The sequence below is a fragment of the Chlorocebus sabaeus genome, chromosome 6, assembly GCF_047675955.1.
Source record: "Chlorocebus sabaeus isolate Y175 chromosome 6, mChlSab1.0.hap1, whole genome shotgun sequence".
In the NCBI taxonomy this organism is placed as follows: domain Eukaryota; kingdom Metazoa; phylum Chordata; class Mammalia; order Primates; family Cercopithecidae; genus Chlorocebus; species Chlorocebus sabaeus.
The window spans coordinates 59,727,051-59,753,897 of record NC_132909.1 but is presented as its reverse complement, the minus strand read 5'-3'; the positions used below and the strand labels follow the sequence as shown (position 1 = coordinate 59,753,897).

At 47.5% G+C, this 26,847-nt stretch overlaps 1 protein-coding gene across 4 annotated transcripts; it reads left to right on the top strand.

Moving 5' to 3' along the window:
- Nucleotides 1-1,681: 1,681 nt before the first annotated feature.
- Nucleotides 1,682-25,310, top strand: ZNF555 (zinc finger protein 555). 4 transcript variants are annotated; one of them, XM_007994729.3, is made up of 4 exons: nucleotides 1,682-1,799; nucleotides 12,527-12,653; nucleotides 13,535-13,595; nucleotides 14,320-25,310. In XM_007994729.3, exons 1-4 carry the CDS (start codon nucleotides 1,797-1,799, stop codon nucleotides 15,887-15,889), a joined length of 1,761 nt encoding a protein of 586 aa, XP_007992920.3. In that variant the 5' UTR covers nucleotides 1,682-1,796; the 3' UTR covers nucleotides 15,890-25,310. The 4 variants fall into 4 exon arrangements, with proteins under 4 accessions (XP_007992920.3, XP_007992919.3, XP_007992918.3 ...); XM_007994728.3 differs by having other exon boundaries at nucleotides 14,317-25,310; XM_007994727.3 differs by having other exon boundaries at nucleotides 13,412-13,595.
- The last annotated feature ends 1,537 nt before the right edge of the window (nucleotides 25,311-26,847 follow it).

The window sequence follows — 26,847 nt, the reverse complement described above, 5'->3', positions numbered from 1 at the left end:
AGGCTGAGGCATGAGAATCACTTGAACCCTGGAGGTGGAGTTTGCAGTGAGCTGGGATCCTGCCATTGCACTCCAGCCTGGGTGGCAGAGCAAGACTCTGTCTCAAAAAACCAAAAATTTTTAAAAAGTCACTTCCCTCCTAAGGTTCAATCAAATTCATTTAAACTTTTGCGTGTTTTTTTATATTAGTTAAAATAAGGATTCAATATCCTTAGAAATAGTCTTCTGTTTTAAATATAACATCTAAAAAATTGTAGTAAAATACAAATAACAAAAATTTACAATCTTCATTTTTAAGTCTAAAATTCCTATTGTGCAATATCATAGACTTTTTTTTTTTTGAGACGGAGGCTTGCTGTCTCCCCCAGACTGGAGTGCAGTGGCATGATCTCCTCTCACTGCAACCTCCGCTTCCCCAGGTTCAAGCGACTTTCTTGCCTCAGCCTCCCTAGCTGGGATTACAGGTGCGTGCCACCATGCCCGGCTAATTTTTGTATTTTTCGGAGAGACGGAGTTTTGCCATGTTAGCCAGGCTGGTCTCGAACCCCTGACCTCAGGTGATCCGCCTGCCTCTGCCTTCTAAAGTGCTGGGATTACAGGTGTGAGCCACCGCGCCCGGCCAGTCTTTTAATCTTCCAAATTGGGGATGCACTTAAATGATCTGAAAAAGTTTTCCTTACAGTTTAAAATATGAACTGGAGAGGTTTTTTTTGTTTTGTTTTGTTTTGTTTTGTTTTAAATATAGAGTCTCACTCTGTCGCCCAGGCTAGAGTGCAGTGGGGCGATCTCGGCTCACTGCAACTTCTGCCTCTCGGGTTCAAGCAATCCTCCTGCCCCAGCTTCCCCAGTAGCTGGGATTACAGGCGCCCGGCACCACGCCGGGCTGATTTTTGTATTTTCAGTAGCGACCGGGTTTCACCATGTCTCGAACTCCTGGTTCAGATGATCCGCCCACCTTGGTCTCCCAAACTGCTGGGATTATAGGCGTGAGCGACTGCGCCCGGCCACACTTGAGGGTTTTAATGAACATCTGGTTGATTTGAGCAAAGTTCCTGCCCCCGCCAGGCTTCGGATTCGGCCTCCCCCAGGCCGGGTCTCTGGATCCCCAGCCCCCCGGGAGGGGCCTCCACGGCGGCCGCGCCCACGCGGGACAGCGCGATGACGTCATGGATGCGGACCCCGCCCCCACGTAGGTCTCAGCCCTACGGACCCCGCGCCAATCCCCCGCTCGCCCTGCGAGGCCCAGGCCGGCCGCTGGTCTCCACATCCTGGCCGGACAAGGCGTCGCTCCGTGGGGAAACTGAGTCTGGAGCTCCCACGCCCGTCCCGTGGGAGGACGCGGGCGGGGCGCCCGAGCTGCGGGGAGAGGGCGGGTCCGCCTCGGGCTGGAACCAGTTCGCCCAGAAGCCAGTGTCCCCGCCGGGCGGTACAGCCACGCGTGTTCGCGTCGCTCCCGTCACTCAGGCGGCAGGGGTGGGTCCTAGGGAACTAGCCAATCAGGACGGGCAGGGGCGGGGCCGAGATGTGTATCCAATCAGGGACGTCCAATCGGAATCCGGGACCTTCCCAATTACAGCGCCAGGGGACGGACCGGGAAGTTCTCCAATCAGAGTCGCTGACGTTGGCAGCACTGTCCAATCAGAGGCGCGGCTCCCCAAGCTCTGTCCAATCAGGCCCCTGGGACGGGACGTCTCCGTCCTCCTAGCCGTGAATGTCCCGCCTGCCCCTAGCGGTCCCCGGCGTCCCTGTTCCTGTCTTGCTCACCTGCGCCGGTAGCGGAGAAATCGCCCCGGGACATGGTGAGTGCGGCGCGGGAGACTATCCCGGTGCGGGGCGGCAGGAAGCGGCGGCCGCCTGAGACCGCGGCTGGGTTGAGCTGAGGGACGCGCGGGGCGTCCCCGGCGAGGGCGGTGCAGGACGAGCGCCTGGGCCCCGGGGGACCCGCCGGGCCCCGCCTCCCGCGCTGAGGCCGCGGCTAGGGCGCTCCAAGCCTCGGATCCCCGCCCGCCTCTGGCCCCGAGGCTGCAGAGCGGGGAGCGGCGCCCGGAGCCCGACCCCTTCCCCGTCGTCCCGGGGCTCCAGCGTCCCTGCGCTCCCGACCCCCACGCCCCGCCCGGGGCCGCGGCGCCTCTGAGCGTTTGGCTGCGGCTTTGGGACGCCCGGGTCGCGGGAGGCAGAGTCGCCCGAGACCCCGCGGTGCGGTCCTTGGCTCCCCCGGGACCCGCCCTGGGGCCTACGCCGCGGGGCCTCCTGGGGTGCGGGTCCCTGGTCGGTGCCGCCTCCTCCCGCGCTCCCGCAGCTCAGCTCCTGGGAGACCCCGCGCCCCCGGCTGCGGTCTCTGGGGGACCCCGGGCTCCTCCCGGGACAGCTTAGGAGCGGTGGGGACCTCAACGCAGCCGCCGGGGGCGGGCTGGGGGCGTCTCTGGAGCCCCAACTTGCAAAGGCAGCCCCTGGGGCCTGGGGCGCGCGAGGTTTCCTCCCCTGAGTCCCAGTTTTCCTTCTTGGGGACTTCTTGTCCCCTCTGACCCCAAGATGCCTGGGGTAGGTAAGGGGGAAAAAAACAAGGGTTCCTGGTCCCTGGGTTCTCACACACAAGGAAGTAAGAGTAACTGAAGAGACTAGAGAAACAAGGGAGAGCGAGGACCCCCAAAAGCAAATGCACGCAGACCCATAGCGGCGACGCCCCGGAGGCTGATGCATTAGTGTCCTCGGACTGCTGTAGCAACTGACTGCAGACGAGGGGGCTAAAACCACGGAAATATATTCTTTCACGGTTCCCTGGAAACTGTGGATTTCAGGAAGTTTCTCAGATCAGTTTTGAGTACTGGCAATGGGATTCCTTGCTGAGGGAACACCTGAATTGGGGGTGGGAGGGCGTCCCTCGTGGTAGCCTGGCCAGGCTTGACCCCTCCCTGGGTTTGTCACTGTGAAAAGATTTTCACTTTTTCGAGTCTCAGTTTTTAGTAAGTGAAACGTACATTTAATTAATAGAAGTTGGAAGATAAAATATTTCCAGGCCGGGCGCGGTGACTCACGCCTGTAATCCCAGCACTTTGGGAGGCCGAGGTGAGCAGATTCGTTGAGATCAGGAGTTGGGGACCAGCCTGGCCAACATGGAGAAACCCCATCACTACTAGAAATACAAAAATAAACTGGGCGTGGTGGCGGGCGCCTGTAGTCCCAGCTACTCGGGAGGCTGGGGCTGGAGAATGGCATGAACCCGGGAGGCGGAGCTTGCAGTGAGCTGGAAATGCTCCATTGCACTCCAGCCTGGGGGACAGAGCGTGACTCCGTCTCAAAAAATGATAATAATAATTCCAACACGGTGAGTTTCAGGAAAAAAATTAAAATGGTCGTCTTACATTCCATTTGTTAAACATTCCCTGAAGTGTGTGTAGTAAGTTTCTCAGATCTGTTACTTTCTTTTTTCTTTTATTACTATTATTTTTTTGAGAGCTCTGTTGCCCATGCTGGAGTGCAGTGTTGTGATCACAGCTCACTGCAGCCTCCACCTCCTGGGCTCAAGCAATCTTCCTGCCTCAGCCTCCTGAACACAGGGAATCCAGGTGTGTACCACCATGCCTGCCTAAGTTTTTGTATTTTTTTGTTTTTAGGGATGGGGGCTCACTTTGTTGCCCAGGCTGGTCTCAAACTCCTGAGCTCAGGTGATTCTCCTACCTCCACCAGCCTTGTTCTTTTCTTTTGAATGACAACAAATAGGATTCCAGGGCCTAGACTTCAGAATGTTACTGGGGAGAAGAATCTCAGAGAAACAGAGAAAATCTCCTTTTCACCATAGGTGCAGAAAAATGAATACATTGCCACGAAACATGTTGCAGATAAATTATAAAAATTTACCAAAATGTCAGTTATTCTCCTTGACATGGTAGAGAATTTTTGACAGTGGATGATTCTGCTTCCAATACTGCAGTACCCTTTCCTTAATTCTATAATACATTTTTTGTGTTCCTGAAATAGGTAGAATACAAGAGATTTTTCTTGTTTAGATGATGATTTGTCCCCGCTCGATATATTCAAGTGTTCATCATCTGTAATGCTGGCCCTGGCACTGATGAGATTTCCCCAAACACAGGGGCTGCCTCAGGGCTGTGTTCCTTTACTTTGTTTTTGTTTTTGTTTTGTTTTGTTTTGAGACAGGGTCTCGCTCTATTGCCCAGGCTGGAGTGCAGTGGTGCTGTCTCAGCTCACTGCAGTCTCTGCCTCCTGGGTTCAAACGATTCTCCTGCCTCAGCCTCTCAGGTAGCTGGGGCTACAGGCACCTGCCACCAGGCCTGCCTAATTTTTCTTCCTTTTCTTTTTTTCCTTTCTCTTTCTTTCCTCTCTCTGTCTCTCTCTCTTTTTTTTTTTTTTAGAGGGAGTTTCGCCCTTTTCGCCCAGGCTGGAGTGCAATGGCAGGAACTTGGCTCACTGCAACCTCTGCCTCCTGGGTTCAAGCAATTCTCCTGCCTCAGCCTCCTGAATAGCTGGGATTATAGGCGCCTGCCACCATGCCCGGCTAATTTTTGTGTTTTTAGTAGAGACGAGGTTTCACCATATTGGCCAGGCTGGTCTCGAACTCCTGACCTTGTGATTCGCCCACCTCAGTCTCCCAAAGTGCTGGGATTACAGGCGGGAGCCACCGCGCCTGGCCATTTTTATGTATTTCTAGTAGATACAGGGCGAACTCCTGACCTCAGGTGGTCTGCCCGCCTCAGCCTTCCAGGGTGCTGGGATTATAGGTGTGAACCACCATGCCCCCAACCAGGGTGTTTTAAAATTGGCAGCTGGTCACAGAGGTACCCTGTGCCTGGTTGTGCCAAGATTTCAGACACCCAGGAGGAAAGCAGATCTTTAGGGTAAACACATTGTTGCATAAACAGTTTCAGCACAGTAAGCAACTCCTCTATCGGGAGGACAACCCTCCCCAAATCCTGGCTCCCTTAGGCCAGCCAGGGGCCAGCTTTGCAGGCAGCACTTTCTAAGGTTAGGGGCCCTCAGGTCTTTGGGTTGGTACTTCCTGCAGTTCACGCCCTAGGCCACTGGACAGGGGTCTTTTACCACAGAATCATGGGAGGACCCTATGAAGTAGGATGAGACTACACTGCAGTATTGATTTCACTTGTGCTCTTTAGGGCTCCTGGACTTAGCCAGTTAAGGTAAATTCCATTGGCTGCATTGGCTGCAATGGAACTATTATTATTATTTTTTTTTTTTTTTTTTGAGACGGAGTCTCTCTCTCTCACCTAGGCTGGAGAGGAGTGGCGCAATCTCGGCTCACTGCACACTCTGCCTCCCAGGTGCACGCCATTCTCCTGCCTCAGCCTTCCGAGTTGCTAGGACTATAGGCGCCCGCCACCACGCCCAGCTAATTTTTTGTATTTTTAGTAGAGACGGGGTTTCACTGTGTTAGCCAGGATGGTCTCGATCTCCTGACCTCGTGATCGCCTGCCTCGGCCTCCCAAAGTGCTGGGATTACAGGCTTGAGCCACCGCGCCCGGCCAGAATTACTACTTTTTTAATTTCCATTTTTATTTCCAATTCATGGGGCACATGTGCAGGTTACAAGGGAATATTGTATGATGCTGAGGTTTGGGCTTCCATTGAGCTTGTCACCCAGATAGTGGACATCGTAGCCATGAGGAAGTTTGTCGGCCCTTTCCCCCTTGTCCCTCCATTTGGAATCCCCAGCGTCTATTGTTTCCAGTTTTATGTCCATGTGTACCCGAGTTTGACTTCCCACTTACAAGAACGAACATGCCATATTTGGTTTTCTGTTTCTGCATCAGTTTGCTGAGGATAATGGCCTCCAGCTGCATCCACGTTGCTGCAAAGGTCACGATTTCATTCTTTCTTGTGGCTGTGTCGTATTCCATGGTGTAGATGGACCACATTTTCTTCAGTCCGCTGTCTGTGGTCACTAGGTTGACTCCATAGCTTTGCTGCTGTGAAGCTGCTGCAGTGAACACACAGGTGATGTGTTTCTTGGTGGAATATGGTGTCTTTTCCTTTGGGTAGACGCCCAGTAGTGGGACTGCTGGACTGAATGGTAGTTCTGCTTTTAGTTCTCTGAGAAATCTCCACACTGTTTTTCTTAGAGGTTGTACTAATTTACATTCCCACCAACCACGTATAAGCATTCTCTTTAACAGCCTTGCCAACATCTGTTATTTTTTTAACTTTTTGATAACAGCCCTTCTGACTGGTGTGAGATGGTATCTTATCGTGCTTTTTATTTGCATTTCTCTGATGATTAGTGGTGTTGAGCTTTTGTTCATATATTTGGACCACAAAGGTCTTAGAAAACCAGGTTGCTTATGAAGTTTCTGGATTATTCTCTTCCTGCCCCCATTACTGTTTTTTACTGGAGAGAGGCACCAGTTCCTGCACAGCATAGCTCTGGCCAGTAAGTCGAACTTAGACCTGAGTGTCTTCCAGGGACAAGGCAGTGCCCTGAGTGCCAGGGTAAGTACAAAATAAGTCCCCCCCACAAGGGGACAGGGGTCAGTCCCCTTGGAAGCACATTGTTTGCAGTGGTTGGGACACCCCAAGCAGGACTTCACACCGGTCAGGCAGTCGGGTTAGCAGGGCCCCCAGCGTGACCTCTCACTGCAGGCCTCCTGTCCTAGGGTTCTCAGTGTAAACAGAATCACTCAGTGTAGTCCTCAGTTTCAGAGGCTCTGCCCGAGGCATCACTTTCAAGCAGTTTTGCGTGTCTGTGATACCAGTTCATTCACCTCTCCAGTATGGAGGACACCCGGAGGTGTCCTTTGTGGAAAGTTCAGGAACTGGGGCCACTTGCTGCTGTCTCAGGACTGTTGGGTGTGATCGGAGGCTTAGCAGCCAACCTGAATCCAGGGCACTCACAGCCGCCAGCGACATTTCCTTCAGGAAGAGGGAACATTTCGGTCACAGCTCCGAAAAGAGCAGCTTGATTTCAGACAGTGCCATCCAGGGTCAAGCGAGTCCTTCACTGTGGGCAGCTGCGAGTGAGCCAGACAGACCAGCCAGCACCCCTGATGTTTTTCGTAGTTCAGTGCCTTACCCGGGGGTGTCGAGCTCTGCGGTGTTTCCTGAATTAGAGGCGTGTTCATTGAGCCTAGCCCTGCTGTCAGGTCAGCATAGTGAAGGCTGAGGTAGCAGTGGACATAGTGAGGATGAATTAGCAGTGGGCAGAGTCAGGATTTAGCTTAGAGTCAAGTCCAGGCCGCTGGGCTCTGAGTTCAGAATTCTGTAAAACACTGAGGCTTTTCTTCTGCAGCAGTACAGCCTAGGTATTGCTGGGTTGGACAGCGGTGTTCCAAGAACAAGTTGCAAGAGTTTCCTAAGCCCTTTTGGTCTCCTGAGTCTTAACGTCCACATTGATTCAGCTAAAAATATGCACATCTGGCTTGAAAACCATCAACTCTTAAGGTCATCAGAAATAGGTTTTCATAAAAGCACATTAGCAAACTAAAAACTACGACTTAAGATTCCAAAAGTATATCCCCACTTAGAGATTGCCTCTCTCTTCATTTGTTTCCCTGTTCCCTGAACCTCCAATAGGAAAAATGATAGTAAAAATCAGTTGTGGACCAGACGCGGTGGCTCACGCCTGTAATCCCAGCACTTTGGGAGGCCGAGGCGGGCGGATCACAAGGTCAGGAGATCAAGACCATCCTGGCTAACATGGTGAAACCCCGTCTCCACTAAAAAACATAGAAAAGTGACTCAAGCCGGTAATCCCAGCACTTTGGGAGGCCGAGACGGGCAGATCATGAGGTCAGGAGATCGAGACCATCCTGGGTAACACAGTGAAACCCTGTCGCTACTAAAAAAATACAAAAAAACTAGCCGGGCGAGGTCGTGGGCGCCTGTAGTCCCAGCTACTGGGGAGGCTGAGGCAGGAGAATGATGTGAACCTGGGAGGCGGAGCCTGCAGTGAGCCAAAATTGCGCCACTGCACTCCAGCCTGGGCGACAGAGCGAGACTCCATCTCAAAAAAAAAAGAAAAAATCAGTTGTGGAGACCTGATCTTATTTCTAATACTTAGAGTTTAAATTCTAGTCCATGCACCAGGGGCAAAAAGCAAGGATGTTGTGTCTGTCACTTAAAAAACAACAAAAAAAAACTGATTGAGATGATCCCTGTAGTGTTTTTAAAATGACAAAGACTTTTTTTTTTTTGCCATTTTCTCTCATTTTTATCACACATGCCGACGCAGTAGTATTCCTCATGTCTTGGAGCTTCTGGTAGCCCCAGGTGTTCATTTGCTTGTGGCACCATAATTCCAGTCTCTCCCTCCATCTTCACATGGCCACCTTCCGTGTGTGTTTCTGTCTTCATGTGGTGTTTTCCTCTTAGAAAGACACCAGGGCCCATTGGATTAGATGGTGTCATTTTTTTTTTTTTTTTTTTTGAGACGGAGTCTCGCTCTGTCGCCCAGGCTGGAGTGCAGTAGCGCGATCTTGGCTCACTGCAAGCTCCGCCTCCCAGGTTTATGCCATTCTCCTGCCTCAGCCTCCCGAGTAGCTGGGACTACAGGTGCCCGCCACCACGCCCGGCTAGTTTTTTGTATTTTTTTAGTAGTGACGGGGTTTCACCGTATTAGCCAGGATGGTCTCGATCTCCTGACCTCGTGATCTGCCCGTCTCAGCCTCCCAAAGTGCTGGGATTACAGGCTTGAGCCACCGCGCCCGGCCGATGGTGTCATTTTAATGGATTACATCTGCAAGGGCCCTATTTACAGATAAGGTTATAGTCACAGCTACCAGGAATTAGGACATGGACATATCTATCTGGGGACCACTTCACAACGCACCGCTGGCAGTTCAGCATTTACAGGGATGGCATTCTGCTAGCAGGGAAGACCATGGCTGGTCAGGAGGTAAACGAGGGGGAAGCAGGGAACACTCCAGCCTTTTTTTAACCAGCAGCAGGTTTTAAAAAAAGCCTGGAGTGGCCGGGCGCGGTGGCTTATGCCTGTAGTCCCTGCCCTTTGGGAGACCGAGGTGGGCGGATCACAAGGTCAGGAGATCGAGACCATCCTGGCTAACACCATGAAACCGTGTCTCTACTAAAAATATAAAAGATTAGCCGGGCGAGGTGGCGGGCACCTGTAGTCCCAGCCACTCGGGAGGCTGAGGCAGGAGAATGGCATGAACCTGGGAAGTGGAGTTTGCAGTGAGCCAAGATCACACCACTGCACTCCAGCCTGGGCAACAGAGCAAAACTCCCTCTCAGGGAAAAAAAAAAAAAAAAAAAAAAAGCCTGGAGTGTCCCCTGCTTCCCCAGAGTTTACCTAAAATTGCGTTCCAGCCTTGGGAATTGACTTAACTTTTCTTTCCCTCCCAATGCAGCACAAACTTTTACCGTTTTCCTCACCCAAAGCTTACCTTTCAGAACACGGGAGCCCTTTCTCCTATCCGGAGGAGACAACAAAAACCAAAGGCTGCTCTTTGTTTTCTTGTCTCACGGCCTGCATGACCCAAAGCAGCGGGGACATCCAGCCCACCCCACTGGAGCTGCGTCTGTCATTTCTCCCTGCATCAACCGTTAACTCTCATAGCAGACAGCTCAGCTGTTGTTTCACACCATGAATAGGCTCCATACGCCGCGCAGGCACCAGGGGCTTACCATCCCTTACCCCTTCATCCATCCTTTTCCCAAACAGTGCTTTTGCCATATTTCAGTGAGTCAGGCTCATTCTAGCAAATCCCACCTCCGATGCCAACGGTGTCAGCGTCCCCAGGACCACCCCGCACCCTGCTAGTAGGATTCACAGGGCTCCACATACAGTCATACTGATGACTATGATTTGATACAACAAAAGGACACACAGCAAAATCAGCATGGGGAAAAGGCACATGGGGAGACGTGCAAAAGAAACCCAAAGAAGCTTTTCAGAGTCCTTTCCCAGTGGATGCAGAACACACCTCATTCCCCCAGCAATGAGTTGTGACAACACCTGTGAAATGTCCACCAAGGAAGCTCATTGGAGACTCGGTGCCCAGGAGTTTTTTTTTTTTTTTTTTTTTTTAAGACGGAGTCTCGCTCTGTCGCCCAGGTTGGAGTGCAGTGGGGCAATCTCGGCTCACTGCAAGCTCCGCCTCCCAGGTTCACGCCATTCTCCTGCCTCAGCCTCCCGAGGAGCTGGGACTACAGGCGCCCGCCACTGCGCCCGGCTAATTTTTTCTATTTTTAGTAGAGACGGGGTTTCACCATGGTCTCGATCTCCTGACCTTGTGATCCGCCCGCCTCGGCCTCCCAAAGTGCTGGGATTACAGGCGTGAGCCACCGCGCCCGGCCAGGAGTTTTTTTTAGATGAAGTCTTACTCTGTTGCCCAGGCTGGAGTGCAGTGGCACAATCTTGGCTCACTGCAACCTCCACCTCCCAAGTTCCAGCTATTCTCATGCCTCAACTTCCCAAATAGCTGGGATTACAGGCACAGGCCACCACGCCTGGCTAATTTTGTATTTTTAGTAGAGACGGGGTTTCACCATGTTGGCCAGGCTGGTCTCAAACTCCTGACCTCAAGTGATCTGCCTGCCTCAGCCTCCCAAAGTGCTGGGGTGACAGGTGGGAGCCACTGTGTCTGGCCAGTGTCCAGGACTTTTATTGCTAGCTTATCACATAAGCATCCCCTGCCTGGTGTGTACACAGATTCCATTTCCAGAAGGAAAGCAGTTGTCCAGCATTAACAGTGGTGTTTGCACCATGAGTAATCTGAATTAGGGTGGTGCAAAGCTTCCTAAAACCCAGGTTCCCAGACACCAGCTAAGGGCAGCATTGCCGGAAAGCCTCCCAAAAGATAAAAGTCTAAGGCCTGCAATGTTAACTTCTTTCTGCATGATGGGAACTTTATTATTAAAATACACTGCAAATACACTGTACTGTGAGCAATTGCGGCTGACCCAGGGAGCTCATATTGTCCCCTGTGCCAGTACGAGGGTCTTATAGGTACTCTGCTGCTCTGTGAATAGGGATGTTCTAGCATCAGAATTGCTGCGTGACAGTCTTTTGTCTCCTGCTCATAGATGGTAAGTAACGAGTTGATCTTTCTCAGAAAGCAGGTTTGAAGGAACTGGGCATCTTGGGGTTTCCATGCACCTGTGCCCAATATGCAATATGGAAATGAGAAATTGAGAGTGCAGGCACCAGAGTGATATGTGAGGAATCACTTCCTCCTGGAATTTTTTATTTTTCTTTTTATTTTTTTTTTCCTCCTGGAATTTTTGAGACACAGAATTTTCTAGGAAGGCACTATTGAGTCCTTTATGTCTTTTATAACCGTGGAAAATTTGTAATCAAATGGTTTGGACTTCAGTTAACTCCTTTGCAAAGTGGGACTCTTAACCTTATCCTTAAGGTTAGCAAGAATACCTTTTTTTTTTTTTTTTTTTTTTTTGAGACTGAGTCCTGCTCTATCACCCAGGCTGGAGTGCAGTGGCATGATCTCAGCGCACTGCAACCTCTGCCTCCCAGGTTCAAGCAATTCTCGTGCCTCAGCCTCCCAAGTAGATGGGACTACAGGCATGCACCACCATGCCCTGCTAATTTTTTTTTTTTTTTTAATTTTTAGTAGAGATGGGGTTTCACTGTGTTGGCCAGGCTGGTTTTGAACTCCTGACCTCAAATGATCTGCCCGCCTTGGCCTCCCAAAGTACTAGGATTACAGGCATGAGCCATCACACCCAGCCCAAGAATACTACTTTTGGCTCCGGTGAAAAGAACTATTTTGGCGTTGTGTACACCTCACTCTGTGCATACTTATTGAGTGAGCGTGCCTGTGTGTATGAGAGAGAGAGAGCTTGCGAGAGAGACAGAACCCAGAATTAATTGTTGGGCTTCCATCACTGAGGCTCCAAGTATAGGGAATGTGTGGAGGTCCTCGTTCTCATGTCTTTTTCGTCTTTCCTAAGGTCTAATTTCTCAATAACTTCTAGTTTCCAAGTTAAAATTAATACTTCTCAAAAGAATGTTTTCCTTCAGCCAGCTGGACCTGGCATTCTTTAAGACGCTATGGCTACCTGGCCTTTGTTGCCACTTGGGTCCTCTCAGGCCCCTTGGCCTGATGTTTGGTGAAGGAAGCAGAAGAGAATGTTGCCAGTCCGTCAGTGTTGTTATCCCGTAAAACTTCATTCAGTTTTGACCCTGTGCTTTGCGTGGTGCAGAATGATGATGTGTGCAGCAGGGGAGGAGCTGAAACGGTTTGTGTGACCAGGGACTGATGGTCTTAAAATACAAGTATTTATTTCATTTATATAGCATTTGTTTGATATCTCCAATGTGGTCTGAATCCTTTTGGTAGAGAGTAATGTCTTCAGTTGGTCACAGTAAAAGTATAGAGATAAATTCAGTGTGTTAATGGTCCTGTGAAATCTATGAGGAAGTGAGTGTAGAGTAGACAGAAGGAAGAGGGGTGACAACTGAGTCACAGGGTAGATGTCGGGGACCACAGAATCTTTTTTGAACTGCATACGATATAAGTACAATGCTCCTGGGCTCTCGGTCTCAATCATCCTCCCATAAATATGTTGAATGTTTTAGGACTCAGTGGTCTTTGAGGATGTGGCTGTGGACTTCACCCTGGAGGAGTGGGCTTTGCTGGATTCTGCTCAGAGGGACCTGTACAGAGATGTGATGCTGGAGACCTTTCAGAACCTGGCCTCAGTAGGTAAGGATGACATCATTCCTTCCTTCGTGTAGTTACTTAGAGAACAAGTATTTCTTACACATCAGACCTGTTCCAAGGCTTAGAATGTGGAAAGGGAATAAATTGGTAAATAAGACATAGTCACAGCTGTCATAGAGCTAGAATGTAATGTTTTTCCATGAGAATGAGAATCTGTATTTCAGCTTTTTCTTTTTGTAAGAAAAGCTCCCTTCATGTTGTCACTATGGATATAGCTTTGAGAGGCCTAGTGAAGTTTGTTTTTGCAAGTCAGTGAAAATTTGATTTTTTTTTTTGTTTGTTGTTGTTTTTGAGATGGAGTCTCGCTCTATCGCCCAGGCTGGAGTGCAGTGGTGCACTCTCCACTCACTGCAACCTCTGCCTCCCAGGTTCAAGCAGTTATCTGCCTCAGCCACCCAAGTAGCTGGGATTACAGGCGAGTGCCACCATGCCCAGCCAATTTTTGTATTTTTAGTAGCGACAGGGTTTCGCTATGTCAGCCAGGCTGGTCTTGAACTCCTGACCTCGTGATCTACCTGCCTTGGCCTCCCAAAGTGCTGGGATTACAGGTGTGAGCCACTGCATCTGGCTATGATTTTTTTTTTTAAATAATTTTTCTATGCTTACCAATACTATGTTTATTGAGTTGCTTACCATTTTGACCATTTTGTATTTGATGAAGTCCTGAGATAGCTAAACTCCTCAGTGTCATTTTCAGCTAACAAGTGCCTTCTTATGATTTGTTGACTTTTTGGTTTCAGATGATGAAACTCAATTTAAGGCCAGTGGGTCAGTTTCTCAGCAGGATATTTATGGAAAAAAAATACCCAAGGAATCTAAAATAGCTGCGTTCACCAGAAATGTTTCCTGGGCCTCTGTTTTAGGAAAAATTTGGGACAGTCTTAGCATTGAAGATCAGCCCACAAAGCGGGGGAGAAATCTCAGGTGAGTTGCACTCACAAGGGAACACAGTATTTCAGGAGAGAATCTTAGTCTGTCATTAAACTTTAAAAAAGCAAGTCAACAGAAAACTCATACAAGCCTAGCTCCAAATTTGTTTAATCCACAGAATTTTTGCAAAAAATATTTCTTTAAATGTGACATAGACAGCAAGTGACATTAGAAACATAATTCAGATGGAAACCATTATGAAGAAACCCTGGGCCAGGCATGGTGGCTCACGCCTACAATCCTAGCACTTTGGGAGACTGAGGTGGGCAGATCACTTGAGGCCAGGAGTTCGAGACCAGCCTGGCGAATGTGGTGAAACCCTGTCTCTACTAAAAATACAAAAATTAGCAGGGCATGGTGCTGCAGGCCTATAATCCCAGCTGCTTGGGAGGCTGAGGCAGAATTGCATGAACCCAGGAGGCAGAGGTTGCAGTGAGCTGAGACTGTGCCACTGCACTTCAGCCTGGGTAACAGAGTGAGACTCTGTCTCAAGAAAAAAAAGAAAAGAAAAGAAAAGAAACTCTATACATAAGAAACACCGTTTTAATAATGGCAGTGGTCAGACCATCTTCCAGGGCATTCAGTTTATTTCATTTTCAGACAATTCACATAGGGTGAAAAACCTATGCTTTCTGTGAAAGTGGTTAAAATGCAATACTTCCTAATAAATACTAACAAATCATTATTAAACCAATAACATGCTTCTCATTTTTAGTAGAAATCATGTGTTGGAGAGACTCTGTGAAAGTAACAATCAATGTGGAGAAGCCTTCAGCCAGATTCCACATCTTAATCTGTACAAGAAAATTCCACCTGGAGTAAAACAGTGTGAATACAACACGTACGGAAAAGTCTTCATGCATCACCGCACATCCCTCAAGAGTCCCATCACAGTTCACACTGGACACAAACTATATCAGTGCCAGGAATGTGGGCAGGCCTACGGTTGTCGTTCACACCTAAGAATGCATGTGAGAACCCACAATGGAGAGAGACCCTATGTGTGTAAATTATGTGGGAAAACCTTTCCTCGTACTTCCTCCCTCAATCGGCATGTAAGGATTCACACTGCTGAGAAAACCTACGAATGTAAACAATGTGGGAAAGCCTTCATTGATTTCTCAAGTCTTACTAGTCATCTCAGAAGTCACACCGGAGAGAAGCCATATAAGTGTAAGGAATGTGGGAAAGCTTTCAGTTATTCCTCGACGTTTCGAAGACACACAATAACACACACTGGCGAGAAGCCATATAAATGTCAGGAATGTGGGGAAGCCTTTAGTTATTCCTCAACTTTTCGAAGACATATGATTTCACACACTGGAGAGAAGCCACATAAATGTAAAGAATGCGGGGAAGCCTTCAGTTATTCTTCGACTTTTCGAAGACACATGATAACACACACTGGAGAGAAACCCTATGAATGCAAACAGTGTGGGAAAACCTTCATTTACCTCCAGTCCTTTCGAAGACATGAGAGAATTCACACTGGAGAGAAACCCTACGAATGCAAACAGTGTGGGAAAACCTTCATTTATCCCCAGTCCTTTCGAAGACATGAAAGGACTCATGGTGGAGAGAAACCCTATGAGTGCAACCAGTGTGGGAAAGCATTCAGTCACCCCTCATCCTTTCGAGGACACATGAGAGTGCACACTGGAGAGAAACCCTATGAGTGCAAGCAGTGTGGGAAAACTTTCAATTGGCCCATATCTTTACGAAAACATATGAGGACACACACTAGGGAGAAACCCTATGAATGTAAGCAGTGTGGGAAAGCCTTCAGCTTATCCGCTTGCTTTCGAGAACATGTGAGAATGCACCCTGAAGACAAATCCTATGAATGCAAGCTATGTGGGAAAGCTTTCTATTGCCACATATCCTTACAAAAACATATGAGAAGGCATACCGCAGAGAAACTCTATGAATGCAAGCAGTGTGGGAAAGCTTTCAGTTGGCCTGAACTTTTGCAACAACATGTGAGAACGCACACTGTAGAGAAGCCCTATGAATGTAAGGAATGTGGGAAGGTCTTCAAATGGCCGTCATCTTTACCAATACATATGAGACTGCACACTGGAGAGAAACCTTATCAATGTAAGCATTGTGGGAAAGCATTCAATTGTTCCTCATCCTTAAGACGACATGTGAGAATACACACTACAGAAAAACAGTATAAGTGTAATATGGGACATCCTCCTACAAATGAATTCATGTGCAATGCTTCAGAAAAGTCACACCAGGAGAGAGATCTGATCAAAGTTGTAAATATGGTGTTGCCTTTATGAGTTCCTTATCCTGAAAGTGGACACTTAAGGAGTGTGTCTGTAGTTCATTTGCAAGTAAACATTTAGGTGAAAAATAATTCTCCAAATACTCTTAGCTCTTCTACATGAATTTTAACAGGTAGTTTCTTTTCTTACAATTCAGTAAATAAAACTTTCATCTTAGAGTGTTTTGGACTTATGGATGATTTGAAGTGCATTTTTAATATGCAAGTAGGTTCAAGTTTTATTTAATATCTTAAATTGTAACTGACCTAGTGTGGCAGGTATTGGATATCACTTATCTATTATATTTTCCACCCTTCTTACTGGGAGTATTTTTATTGTTTGGCCAGAGGACCCTTATTCCATTTTCTAAGAAGTAGTTGGCAGAATTTTGTAATTATGCAAAGTTGTCTAAAGAGTATAGTCTCAAATGAATTGTAATTTTTAATGTTTGCCCTTTGCTGTTTGTCTCTGCTTGTGATTGTGAATTGGACAGTAGGCTTTGACTTGTGATATGACAGAGAAATCCAGAGTTGCAGATAGTTCTTCTGCATTGTTATGTCAATGTGGGAATTGTTAGGAACTTCATTTGCTGGAATGCATTTCCTTTATGGTTCCATGTCCAAATTTACCAATAGCAATAACTTGAATGAAATTTAGAATGAAGAAGTGAAGAAGTCACTGCTGAGCTTTTGAGGTCACATTAAATGAAGACAGACAGATGCATAGGGGCTTCGTGAACATCAAACTTCAGCTTATTTTCCAGATTCTTGTTCCTGCCAATTAAGAGTACCATCAAAAGAAACACTTAAGTGCTTGATTTCCACTGTGTCAGAGGTGTAGTCTTCCACATACATCTCCATGAACTTGATATCAGGGATATGCCTGTGTGATCAGTCACCTACAGTCTGGATTTTTCTCAAAACCCTGCATGACCTCTTGACCACTGAGTCAGACTGTCTTGTTTGGCAATCTCTGAGCTTCTGATTCTCCCGTTCTGTAGATCTTAACATATTTGCATGGGGTCTAATTTATATCGTGAACACCTTGTTATCTTAATATTTCCAGTGGCTCTGTGATCCTGGTTCCACCACGAAAGCCACAGTGTTGCAGCCAAAGAAGAAAAACAACACGGCCGGGCACGGTGGCTCATGCCTATAATCCCAGCACTTTGGGAGGCCAAGATAGACAGATCACGAAATCAGGAGATCGAGACCATTCTGGCTAACACGGAGAAACTTCGTCTCTACTAAAAATACAAAAAATTAGCCAGGCATGGTAGCGGGCGCCTGTAATCCCAGCTACTCAGGAGGCTGAGGCAGGAGAATGGCATGAACCTGGGAGGTGGAGCTTGCAGTGAGCCGAGATCATGCCACTGCACTCCAGCCTGGGGCGACAGAGCAAGACTCCGTCTCAAAGAAAAAAAACAAACACAAGACTTTGTACCCTATTGCATTTTTAAGTGTGCCGACCCAGTCCTATGTGAGAACGAATACCTTCCTCATATATTCGATTTCAGGAGATTTCTGTTACTCGGAGCTAAATGCAGTTGCTTGATATAGATTAAATTATTAGGTTTGATTATGTGTCATTAAAAATAATGTGGATTTTGTTTCAAGGAAAACCTTCTGTAGATATTTCTTAGAAATATCCTATTTAGCTGGGCACAGCAGCTCACGCCTGTAATCCCTGCACTTTGGGAGGCTGAGGTGGACAGATCACTTGAGGTCAGGAGTTAACATGGTGAAAACCCATCTCTACTCAAAATACAAAAATTAGCCAGGCATGGTGGTGAGTGCCTGTAACCCCAGCTACTTGGGAGGCTGAGACAGAAGAATCGCTTGAACCCAGGAGGCAGAGGTTGCAGTGAGCCAAGATCGCACCACTACACTCCAGCCTGGGAGACAGGGAAAGACTCCATCTCACAAGCAAAAAAAGAAAAAATACCCTATTTACTGTGCTTTCAAATTAGTTGTTTAGAGACTATAGCAATTTCCCAGGGCTGCCATAACAAAGTACAGAAACTGGGTGACATAGGAAAACAAACTTTTTGTTTCTCAGTTCTGGAGCCAGAAATCCAGAAACAAGGTATTGGCAGGACCATGCTTTTTCTGAAGATGCTAGGGAAAGATCTGTTTCAGAACTCACCTAGCTTCTGGTAGTTCCTTAGCTTGTAGCAGCATAACTCTAATTTTCACGTGGCATTCTCCCTCTGTGTGTGTCTCTCCATGTGGCAATATTTTTGTACATACCACTCATTGGGTTAGGCCCCACTCTACTTCAGTATGATTTTACCTTAACTAATTACGTTGGCAACAACTCTCTTGCCACATACTGAAGTACTGCGAATTAAGATTTCAACATAAAAATTTTGGGAGGCCTAATTCAACCCATAACATTAGAAATGTTATTTTTGTTTACCAAGAGAATTACGGATTTCAAATCAACTTTATAATTTTGTTAATTTAAGCGTGTTACATTTTGAATCAGTATTACCAGGTATATACAAATACAGGTGTTTTTTTTTTTGTCATCAATGTTATTTTTAATTGCTGTATACTGAACATTTGCCCTTAAAATTATTTTTGTGTTTTTTTTTTTTTTTTTTTTTTTTTTTTTGAGACAGAGTCTTGCTCTGTCACCCAGGCTGGAGTGCAGTGGCACGACCTTGGCTCACTGCAACCTTCATATCCCAGATTCAAGTGATTCTCCTGCCTCAGCCTCCCGAGTAGTTGGGATTACAGGCCTGCACCACCACACCCAGCTAATTTTTGTATTTTTAATAGAGATGGGGTTTCACCATATTGGCCAGGCTGGTCTTGAACTCCTGACCTCAGGTGATCTGCTTACATCGTCCTCCCAAAGTGCTGGGATTGCAGGTGTGAGCCACCATGCCTGGCCTACAATGATTTCTTATTTGTGGTTAATAACAATTAAAAAGCGTAAATAATGATTTTGTCAATGCCCTATACCCAGAAACCACCAGGATCACACTGGTAGTCAAGGAAAATTCGCTGCGTTGAGTTGAAGTTTGAACGCATGATCAAGAAAGGTCTCTGGCTTGTATCAGTCAGAGGGTGTTTAAAAGGATTTACTATCAGATTTGGCCTTTGTTCTGTGATTTTGGTGAGTGTTCAGGGAAGCCAGGCTTTGGTCTGGATTGGATGTTCTCAGGTCATGAATACAATTCTCTGGGAACCCCCAAAGTTCTCATCTATAAAGCAGAAGTTAATTGGAGCTGAAAACTGATCAGTAAAGCAGCAGCAGCCAGTCATTTTGGGGAGAAGAGGGGAATGTTTGATCATTTTTGTGGTTTAGAGGTGAGTTCCAGAACAAAAGAAGACATGTTTGACATCCTCAAACGAGAAAATTTTTCATGTGTTTTATAGGCCAAGGAGGCAGAAACTTTTAACGAGCCAGAAAGCCCCAAAAGCTTATTTTAAGTTTTCTCAGGTATGGTTTCAGCCTCTGAACTTCCAGAATTAGGAAGAGGAAAAACACGTAACTCCTTAGAGTTTCATTAAAGAGCAAGCAATAACCAATAATCTCCATTACTTTCCATGTTAACATAAGTTTTCATAGCGTTCTATAGATTAATGTGATTTGGCAATCACTTGTATATCTTAACACCCCCTTACCCATCATTCCTTCTTAGATGAAGAAAGTTAAGCGCTGGGAACACAGAGTCTTGTATATTCATGTAGCTCATGATGATGGAATCAAGTTTGAAGGCTTAACCTGTGCTTAACCTATATTGGGCATTGTCAAAACTTAAATTTAGAACACTAGAAAGCAAGTATAATTAATTTTACAAATAGGGCATCAAATTTTACAAAAAGACTCCTAAGGCTATATGGCATTCTTTTTATAAGACATGGAAAAGGCAAAGATAAAGGAAATGAACAAATTGTTTGTTAGAAGTGGGGGATTTGAGTACAAATGGCCATAAGAGTGTTCTATCATGATTGTAGTGGTGAAAAGCATTTATGAAAAGTCATAAGGCTATTCTTAAAATAGCAAATTTTGCTGTATGTATATTTTAAACAATAAAAATGCTTTCAGTATGTTAAAGAACTCAAGACCAGGCGCAGTGGCTCATACCTATAATCCCAGCACTTTGGGAAGCTGAGGCGGGAGAATTGCTTGTGGCCAGGAAGTTAAGGCTGCAGTGAGCTATGATCATGCACTGTACTCTACACTGGGCAACAGAGCAAGACCCTGTCTCCAAAAAAAAAAAAAAAAAAAGGAATTCAAAACTTTCCTGAAACTTGATATATAAGTTTGCAATAAGACTTCCCTAGCTGGGCGTGGTGAATCATGCCTGTAATCTCAACATTTTGGGAGACTGAAGCAAGAGGATCACTTGAGGTCAGGAGTTAGAGACCAGTCTGGGCAACATAGCCAGACTTCCAACTCTACAAAAACTAAAAAGTGACCCAGGTGGGGGTGGTGCATGTCTGGTCCCAGCTACTTGGCAGGCTGAAGCGGATCACTTGAGGCCTGAAGGAGCCATGATCATGCCACTGCACTCCAGCTTGAGCGACAGAGCAAGACTGTCTCAAAAAAAAAAAAAAAAAAAAGACTTCCCCCACCATCATGGAATTCTCTGGAGGAAATGTAGGGCTAGATGACAAGGACTTGTGCCTTGTCAGACCCCGTTTGAAACCCAGTCTGAAGTTTTGGAACACCCACAACGGCCATACCTGACTTCACCTCACACACATAACAGGAAAGAAGAGGGAGGTCTTCCAGAATCTGTCGTTGAGTTTACATCAGGTTCCTCCCATCGGATCTTTGGGAATGCTGTGGTTCTGAAAGATAAAACGGGGACCCTACACTTCTACCCAGGAATACCCTGCCTGGGAGCATCCTGATCCTGTCTTCAGACAAGGGGCATCCACATCTTGTCTTCTAGGGCCTTTCTTGAGGCCCCCTCCAGCTCCAAAGTTCTCATCTCAAGCTCAGTTCTGTGTCTTCATGCTGCGAAATGTCTTTACGGATCCCCAAACTCCTCTTGCTGTTGGGAACACGTAAGTCGCTTTGTGAGGTGAGACAGAAGAGACAGTGGCAGAACCCGTGCCATGGAGATGCCCATCAGCCACAGCAGCTCCTGCTACTGCATAAATCCATAGGCACAATCACACACCTCACAGTGCCAACATCTCCCCTGACATCATAAAGATGCCCAGCTGGGACCCACCTACAGTGATGGGCGATGGGGTTTCACCTACAGGCGGGCAAACAGGCACTCCTCCTCACTGTCCCAGTCACCTGACGTGCCTTCTCTGCACACTCAGGTCGTGACGCCCCAGGAAGTGCCCATCGCACCCCAAGCTCGTTACCTGCCTCCTCCCCATACCCCGGGACGTGCCTTACCAACGCCTCACCAGAGCGCATGCGCCCTTCTCAGGCGCCCCCCCCCCCCCCCCCATGGCGCAGAGCGCCCACTCATTGGCCGGCGGGAGGTGGAGTTCCGAAGAGAAGCCCCTCAGTCTCTGGAAGCCCCGCCCTGCAGATTGTTCCCAGGATGCAACACGGGCTCGCGTCTAAAAGAGCTGTGCTTTGTTGGGACTATCTGGGAGTTTCCGCCTTTGACGTGCGCAGGCGCACTTAGGCGAGGCGGGGTGACTATAAGCAGCGGAGATATCAAGAGTGGTAGTGGAAGTGGCGGAAGTTCTCCTCTTGCCCTATTCAGCTTCCGGTGTGGTGGGTCCCGGATGTTGCGTGTCTGTGGCGGGTAGACAGCCCGAGCTCCAGAGGCCTCCATCTTGTAATGGCGGATGTACTTGAGTGGAGACGACAGACGGGGAAGGACCCTGATGGTCCGAGGTACCTTTCACAGCAAGTAGAAGGCACTGCTGTGAATATGGTGGCATCAGAGGTGACTGCAAAAAAGGATAGGGCCGCCGAGCGAGGAAGAGATACCAGTGGTGTCCTAACTGAGCTCCCTGGGTCTGGTAGTGAGGAGCTCTTTCTTAGAATTTGAGTGGCGTCAGGGGCTACAGCGTCATGACTCTTGTCCTGTCGTGGACTCAGGCTCCCTGTTCTCAGGTTCTTATGTAGACAGTGAGGGCTCAGGAAGGCTCCCACCACCATCACCATCACTCCACCAAAACGGCTGAAGGACCTTCCTTTAGGGTTCACGGGATCTCCTCCTTCCACAAGGGATGGCTGTGAAGACAGCTCATTCTCTGACTTTCAGATGGATGTGGCCCTCTGATGAGATGTGTGCACACCTCACCGAATGCATATGTCTGTTGAGCCTGGACATTAAGTATTTACTGATGTTCTTCTGTGTAACAGGTGATGTCCTAGGTGCTGCAGTGAACAGAAGAGACAAAATATCCTTGTTCCCTTGAAGCTAATGTCGTAGGGGCCACTAAAAACAAAACAAAACAAGGGATACAAGTCAGGTGCACTTTGTATGGACAGTGGTAATTCCTAAGAAGAAAAACAAAGATGGGGATGAAGGGTGCAGAGGGCCTGTACTGTGTGTCTGTTACTACCTCTGGGACTCTATCTCGAGTGTGCTTGGGTATGTCCACCTGTTTTTCCTAGTGACAAAGTCTGGGTGATTCTGTGGGGGTATATATTTGGTGTGTCTGGGAGGCCCCATGTGTCTCAGTAGTGGTCCTTGTTTTCAGGAAGGAGTGTCTGTGAATGTCCATGTGTCTCACTGCACGGCTGTGATTTTTCTGTGTCTGTATTTTCCAGTCTTTGTGTGATGAAATATAAAGGCCTAGCAGGCTCAGAGTTATTAATGAATTGTAGTTAAGCATTTAGAGGCATATATTTATTGTACTATTAAATTCTTCCAATATATAGTAAAAAAAAAAAAAAAAAAGCTTCACAGTTTTTTTAGTAAGGTTGAGTGAATTTTTTTCAGGGAGTGGGAGACAGAGTCTCGATCCATTGCCCAGGCTACAGTGCAATGGTGCAGTCTCAGCTCACTGCAACCTCTATCTCCCGTGTTCAAGCAATTCTCGTGTCTTAGCCTCCCAAGTAGCTGGGATTACAGGTGTGCACCACCAGGCCCAGCTGATTTTTTGTATTTTTAGTAGAGATGGAGTTTCACTGTGTTGGCCAGGCCGGTCTCAAACTCCTGATCTCAAGTGATCCTCCACCCACCTCGGCCTCCCAAAGTGCTGGGATTACAGGCATGAGCCACTGCGCCCAGCCTCAAGTTGATTTTTTAAAGTTTGGCATTCATTGTTTATTTAAAAAACAGCAATTGGGCAGGGATCAGAGGCTCACACCTGTAATTCCAGCACTTTGAAATGTCGAGGCAGCTGGATTCCTTGAGCTCAGAAGTTCAAGACCAGGCTGGGCAACTTGGAGATACTCCATCTCTGCAAAATATATGAAAATTAGCCAGGTGTGGTGAGGCTCACCTGTAGTCCCAGCTAATCAGGAGGCTGAAGCTGGAGGATAGCTTGGACCCAGGAGGTCGAGGCTGCAGTAAGCCGTGATCGTGCCACTGCACTCCAACCTGGAAATAAGAGCAAGACCCTATCTTAAGCAATCAAAAAAATCCTATGGGAAGCCGACAAAAACAGTCATATTTTATTTTAAAATATGTATGAAATGAGTAGAGTTATTAACAGGAAGCCTGTTTTCTAAATGGTGACCCTTTAAAGACTGATTCTTATGAAAGTGGCCAGTACTTTTTGTAAATCATAAAACATGAATGTTTTCTTCAATTTGGTGTGTAAATAAGTATCAGAGTTTGCACTTCCATTGGCTCTTAAATAGAAGAATATTTTCAGAAATGGAAGCATATAAAATGCATCAGGAGTTTTGACCCAATTCCTTAGTGATTGGTGGAGGCCAGCCAATCTTCAGTCGCACCTCAGAACCTGCCATTAAATTTAAAATAGAAGATCAGAAACTAAACTTCTAAATTGACAGTGGTCCAACCTTCTCTGCCAGCTTCTCAGAGGACTCATCTCTACTGTCACTTTTAATTCTATCCAAGCTGTCAGAGTCTTGAGGCAACCTGTTTCATTACCCACGTCTCAGGCCACACCAATATCCTTAGTTTTGATTAACACTTATTATAGCTTTCTAGTTTCTGAAGCCTCACCGGTAAAATTTCTAGGTAGAGATTTGTTACATCAATTGAGTGCCATCTTACAATGTAATGGGAAAGGTGTTTTTATCCCCTTGGCCTCAGACCAAACCTCACACTTTCTGTTTTCCCTGATTGAGACGCGTCCTCTGAAGAGGATGCAACCTCAAGTGATATTCCAATTACTTCCAGTTACTGACGTTCCAGTTAGTCTCTGGGCCTCATATGCAAATGAAGTTGCATTGCTACAGAGCACAGAGACTGTGCACGTTGCCTGGAAAAGGAATAAGCCTTTTCAACCAATAGCTCAATGCCCTCTTGTGTCAATATGCAGAACAAGGAACTGAATCTATACTAGACTCTGTTACAGCAGAGTGTCCATTAACTTTACCTTCTCCCACTATAACACCCCCGTCTTGCCAGTAAAAATGAGAAGGGAAGTTTGATTTTGATGAGAACCAAATTTACCAATTTTACAAGATCTGATAGCCACAATTCTTGTAGTGCCTCACCACCCTACAGTTCCCATTACAACCACTGTTTGTACCCCGGTTCCTGCTTACGCAGGCTGGTTTGCATGAATGGATCTCTGCTCCGCTGTCTTTTCTATTCTTTTGCACCCTGATTCACAGGTCCTCTCTGCAGTTCTCTTTAGAGGACAGTGGGCATGGCCTGCATACCTCAGGAATATTGTTGCTCCCCCATCAATGTTTTCCCAAGTCCTTAAGGCTTGCTCAGACTTGTAACTTTTATCCAAGGCTCTACTCTTGTTCAGTATACTGATAATCTCTTTGTAGCCAACCTAAGCAAGGTGGTCTTATGGATTTCCTCGTTCTCCTAGAGACACTAACTGAATTAGGCCATAAAACCTTGCAATCTAAATTTCAGTGGGTGCAGATAGTTATTACTTAGGATGTGAGATACCTCAGGGCACCCAAAACTCAGCCAGAATGCCTCGAATCAATTTTATCCATTGCTGTCCCCAGAATAAAAGCACGTATGGGTCAGGTGCAGGGGCTCATGCCTGTAATCCCAGCACTTTGGGAGGCCAAGATGGGCGGATCATGAGGTCATGAGATCGAGACCATCCTGGCTAACACAGTGAGACCCTGTCTCCACTAAAAATACAAAAAATTAGCCGGGCGTGGGGGTAGGCACCTGTAGTCCCAGCTACTCGGGAGACAGAGGCAGAAGAATTGCTTGAACCCAGGAGGGAGAGGTTGCAGTGAGCCAAGATCATGCCGTTGCACTCCAGCCTGGGCAACAGAGTGAGACTCTGTCTTAAAACAAACAAACAAACAAAAAAACAGACATGTATAATTCTAGGAGCAGGTGGCTATCTTCACTGAGAATTCCTAATTACTCTGCCTTTGCTAAACCTCTGTATGCTGTGTTTTCAGATCTGCCTCAGAGCCTATTATCTGCCCCTCAGAGACATCGACCTTCTTTGCTATTTATTTTTTTTTTCGAGACGGAGTCTTGCTGTCTCGCCCAGACTGGAGTGCAGTGGTGAGATCTCAGCTCACTGCAAGCTCTGCCTGCTGGGTTCACGCCATTCTCCTGCCTCAGCCCCCCGAGTAGCTGGGACTACAGGCACCCGCCACCACGCCCGGCTAGTTTTTTTGTATTTTTAATAGAGACGGCATTTCACCGTGTTAGCCAGGATGGTCTCGATTTCCTGACCTCGTGATCCGCCCGCCTCAGCCTCCCAAGAAGTGCTGGGATTACAAGCATGAGCCACCACACCCGTCCCAGACTTTCTTTGCATTATTACGATGAGCACTGTCCACATATCTACTCTTGGCTTACCAAAATTGCCAATTTTAACGAACCTTTTCACCTCTATTGCCGTGAAAATGATGGGATTGCTTCAGGTATCCCAACAATTGCGGCAGGTATCCGAGAGGCAAAGGACAACCCTCTCAGATACATTCTACTGCGTATTTCTCTTGTTAGTTAGACCTTGTGGCACCAGGCATGCCTCCGTGCCTGCCCGCTTGTCCGCATCTCGTAGCCGTAGCTGTGATGCAGGATGTTTTGGTGCTGCTTCACCAGCCAGAGGCCTCTGTGGCCAGTGATGTCCTTGCCTGGGCCTTGCTTGGCTCTGGGATCGCAGCTGGAGATCCCTCACCCCCTCAGCCCAGCAGGCTGCGCTTACCTTGCATTTGCCACAGGATCAGCACTCAGCCCACAGCTGGGTCGGGTGTGCAGTGACCTGCTTCTGCCTTAGGCACCAATGTCTGGATGACGGGAACATGGTGGCACCCAAAAAACTCAGAGCGTTGCGACCCCAAAGTCCCAGAGGGGGTGTTGCAGCATGTGGCAGCTCTCCCCCCTCCCATGGTGAGTGGTTGGGTGGGTTTCAGCCCATTTGTGTTACAGCTCATTCAGTCCCACTGCCCCACTCTGGCCTGCGACTCTGGGGCTGGGCTGGCTCCCCTGATGCTTCCTGTTGCATGGGGCAGCTGCCTGGTGCCAGCAGAGGGCAGAGGTCCACAATGTTACAGCCTTTTTTGTACCTCTGTTCAGTGGGTCCCCAGTTCTTGTCCTATGTCCAAGAAGAATGAGGTTATGCTGACAACTGAAGGGTGAACAGGGCAGAGTTTTATTGAGCAACAGCTCTCAGCAGAGAGGGGAACCCGAGTTGGGCAGCCGTCTACCTGCAGTCGGGTAGTCTCCCCCACCGGAAGGTGGGTAGTCCCAACGTCTGTCTGAGCCTGGGGCTTTTCTGGGCTCACATTGGCAGAGCACGTGCTGATTGGTTTGTGAGTATGCAAAAAAGGCTAAAAAAATAAATAAATAAAAGGCACCACTCAGAGATGGACACAACGTTGCCAAAAAAACGATTAGGGAAGGGTAGGTATATGTAATAGGTGAAGGGTGGCATCAATCACAGGAACGCTCACAA

Coding starts and splice junctions, on each gene's coding strand:
- ZNF555 (XM_007994726.3), top strand. Junction 12,654..13,411: donor TCAGAACCTGGCCTCAGTAG/GTAAGGATGACA, acceptor TTTTGGTTTCAG/ATGATGAAACTCAATTTAAG. Junction 13,596..14,316: donor AAGCGGGGGAGAAATCTCAG/GTGAGTTGCACT, acceptor TCTCATTTTTAG/TAGAAATCATGTGTTGGAGA.